The sequence below is a fragment of the Octodon degus genome, unplaced genomic scaffold (genome assembly GCF_000260255.1).
Source record: "Octodon degus isolate 3935 unplaced genomic scaffold, OctDeg1.0 scaffold00142, whole genome shotgun sequence".
Lineage (NCBI taxonomy): Eukaryota > Metazoa > Chordata > Mammalia > Rodentia > Octodontidae > Octodon > Octodon degus.
The window spans coordinates 6,998,279-7,002,226 of NW_004524718.1; the positions used below are offsets into that span (position 1 = coordinate 6,998,279).

A 3,948-nucleotide genomic window follows, 5' to 3' on the forward strand; every position below is an offset into this window, starting at 1 on the left:
AACCTGTTTCATAGATTCTATTTCTTTCCTAAATTGTTTATTCAGGGGTTCCATCATTTTTATATTCTCCTCTATTTTTTTGTCAGTGTATTCTTTTTTATTTATTTATTTATTTATTTAGTGTGTATGTAGCCAGCTCAGCCCACCAGGGGGCGGGGCTGGCTGGCATGTGGTGCTGGGGGATTGAACCGCGGACCCTGTGCTTTGCTCAGCTTGTTCCAAGTAGGTGCTTTAGACCACTGAGCCATGTCACCAGCCCCTGTCAGTGTATTGTTTAGAAGCATTTAATACTTCTTTGATTATAGTTACCACTACATTTTTTAGATCCGAAATTATTTCTTGTATACCTTTCTGCAGTTGATTCTTTACTGTCAGTGTTACTATTTCAGAGATATCTGGCATGTGATTTCCAGTTTCCTCAGTGCTAGTGTCTTCTGCATTTGTACTAAGTGGACTTGGGGCCTGAGACTGCATTTTGTTCCTTCTCTTTGTCATTTGTATACCACTGTCTTCTGACCTTTGGTGTAGAGCTTAGATAGAGTTATTACCTTAGCACCAGGTCTGGATCTACGAAGTTCAGATTCCTCCAGGTGGATGTTGTTTGGATCTGGGTGCTGTGCTCCACTTCTTTCTGCTGCAGGCGTTAGAGTTGAACCCTTTGTGTCTCTCTGACAAGATGTTCTGCTCCTGAATCAGCTGGGTGGGTCTTGCCTCTAGCCTCTTTGCAGGGAGTTCTGCTGAGGGGTTCCGTGCTGGGCCTGCGCTCTGGGTCTATGTAGGATCCCGTGGGCCGGGTTGTCTCACTCACTCGCCGGGCCTGCACTCTGGTCTGTTCAGGATCCCGTGGCCCGGGTCGTCTCACTCACTGCAGGGCCTGCGCTCTGGGTCTGTTCAAGTAGATTCTTGAGAAAGGGTGCACAAAAGTAAAAATTTGGGAGCCTTTGCCTTTACAACAGTATTTAAGTTCTATGACCAGCGGTATTGGTGGGCATAGCATTGAGATTTTAAAGATAAAATCTTAGTGCATGCGTGTGTGTGTGTGTGTGTGTGTGTGTGTGTGTTTAGTGCCAGGGCCTTGTGCATTCTGCCAGTGAATTACATCCCTAACCCCACTTTTTAAAATTTTAACTTCATCTTTGAAATAGAGACTCTGTGCCCACGGAACCAAGTGCAAAAGGAACCAGGGAGTCTCAGTGCCAAGGGAGTGTGTCGGTGGCACGAGGGGGCTGGGGGAGGGATGTGACGAAGCTTCTGTATCACACGATTATAACGCAGTTACCATAATTTCTCTGCATGAAAATTCATACCAGCAGAAGATAAAAAGTTCAGTTTATAGGTAAAAACAGTTTAAAACATAAAAATTAAAAGAATTAAAAAATAGAAAAAAGTCTACAGCGAAATGAATGTCTTCTTTTTTTCTCTCCTGAGCCTCCAGTGCTCCTTTCTTGAAGAAACCACTTTCTTAATTATTCTTCTCCTGAATCACTGCTGAATATCTAAATCTTTGGGGCTAAAATTGAGCAGAAGAGAAAATAATTTAAGCCTGCCAGTTATTGTCTGACCAAGCCAAGTCTACTGTTCCTAGAGTATATCAAAATATGAAATCTGTCAATTCCGGTACTAATTTATTAAAATTATTTTTCCTGCAGTTGGCAAACATGAATTGACTGGGCATAAAGTTGCTGTGAAGATACTCAATCGACAGAAGATTCGAAGCCTTGATGTGGTAGGAAAAATCCGCAGAGAAATTCAGAACCTCAAGCTTTTCAGACATCCTCATATAATTAAACTGTAAGCTCTATTTATATTAAATATGTTCTTGTCATCTTTTTATCACTTTTGTTAACTTACCTAATGTGACAAGTGAGAAAGACGACTGATGATTCCTCCTGTTTCCAAAGGGCTTCGAAGTTTCTTCCTGCTTATGTATTTATCTAACACTGTCAGAAATGCCTTTTTTCCTATTTTTGTATTTATCTAATGTCATTAGAAATGCTTATTTTCATGCCTTAACCTTGTGCAAATCCCCATTATCCTTCTCATTCTGTCCTGTCTCCTGGGCAGATGCCCTTCAGATAGATAGTGTTATGCTTTTATTCCTGTAGAACCAGCAGTTGATTTGCTAGCAAAAGTTCTCTACGTGCCTATTCCTGTGTGCTGTCAGTTAGCCTCAGTACAGAATGCACTAGAGGCAGTTTCCCCATGCTGCTTATATCTGGTCATACAAATAAAACTTCAGGAATCTAATGTTTTAATAGGGCCATAATCTTACTGTTTTACAGTTGCTTGGTAGGGTTTACAGATAGCTTATATATTACTTAGCTTCGGCCTTGTCACGCAGCTGCAAAGCCGCTGAGACATTTCTGTTGCGCTGGCTAATGGCTTCCCATGTATTAGAGTGGTCTTAAGTATGACACGGTGATGATCCCCACATGCACATTTCCTGCTTTGCATCCTGTGCTCTACACCCTGGACTCCTGTGCCCGCTGCTTACTTTCTGTCTCCACTAGATGTCCAGGAGGCACTTCAAGTCCACAGTCAAGTCTGAACTCTTCACTGCTGGCCTAGCTTGCTCTTGCCGTAGTTTTTACTATCACTTAATGGTTGCTTCAGAACAGAAACTTAGGAACCATTCTTAGCTTCCTTATTTCTTTTGCTTCCTACCACCCATTCCATCTCTTCCTTCAAATATGCCTGACCCATTTCTCTGTCTTCATCACCATCAGACCGCTCTGAGCCACTGTCTCATGAACTCCTGTGGTGACCTCCTTCTTCCACCTTTACCGTCCAGTCAGCTCTTCGGACGGCAGTCACGTGGCCTGTAATGTACCAGATCACATGGCTACTCTAAACCATCACTAGCTTTTATCTTCCTACAGGTGAAACCCAGTCTCACCATGGCTTATAAAGGTCTGTGTCTTTTGGCCTCCAGTTAAACCTGTTAAACCATCCTGTTTCTCTCAGCTTACCCTCCTCTTGCCTTCCTGTGGCTTCCCCCTGGGACCTTTGTCCTTGCTCTTCTCTCTCCTTTGTTCAACTTCCTTCCAGATAATGCCACGGTTTGCTTCATGACTTTCTTCAGGCTTTGCTCAAATGTTACCTTATGAGAAACTTTCTTTGACGATACTATCCAGAAGATTTTACTTTATTTTTGTTCATAGCATGTTCTACCACTTGAGATACTGCTTATTTCCTGGCTCCTGGAACATGAGAACAGTGAATTTGTTTTGTTTTCTGTAGTGTTCCCAGCTGTTAGCACAGTACCTGGTATATTATAGGTGCTTAGTTAATATCTAGTGAATGAATGAATATACGTGTTTTAATATTAGTAGATAATGTTTTCTCTCACCAGGTACCAGGTCATCAGTACACCATCTGATATTTTCATGGTGATGGAATATGTCTCAGGAGGAGAGCTATTTGATTATATCTGTAAAAATGGAAGGGTAAGCAGTTCTGATTTAATCCTGTATATGTTTTGTAATCTCCTTATCCCTTACTAGCATCACAATGCCAGAAAGCAATTTTAAGAGACCTATTTAGGAACAAGTTTTTTTTCATACTCAGTAAGTGCCCAATTTAGGAACATCTGAATTCCCAGCATTCGCAGGTGTACTGTGTTTAAGACTCCCTTGGTTGGCTTACCAATGGATCTGATCTGTGAATAGTTGTCCTGGAGTGAAACTCATTCACAATTCAGGGACTTACTGTCTTTTTTTAGGATCATGGACTATTCATAGCTAAAAGGACTTTAAAAATGATCGCCTTAGTCTGCTAACACGTGGTAGATACTCAGGCTTTTTGTGTATATATTTTCTTAATCTTGTTAATCTTAACATGATTCGTCAGTGGTAACTGGATTGAGGCGCTAGACTAGTAATCAAACTCACAATTTTGCTATCTGTGACTACTTTTAATATGTATCTTGAAGTATAAAATTAGTCCTTT

At 41.3% G+C, this 3,948-nt stretch overlaps 1 protein-coding gene across 2 annotated transcripts in view; it reads left to right on the forward strand.

Annotated features, from left to right (window-relative positions):
* Positions 1-3,948, forward strand: part of Prkaa1 (protein kinase AMP-activated catalytic subunit alpha 1) — a 59,318-nt gene that overhangs the window by 3,884 nt on the left and 51,486 nt on the right. For both annotated transcript variants that reach the window (XM_023701875.1, XM_004641803.2), the window contains exons 2-3: positions 1,650-1,791; positions 3,353-3,446. In XM_023701875.1, coding sequence (XP_023557643.1) covers positions 1,650-1,791; positions 3,353-3,446 — 236 coding nt within the window. The remainder of the gene's footprint in view (positions 1-1,649; positions 1,792-3,352; positions 3,447-3,948) is intronic.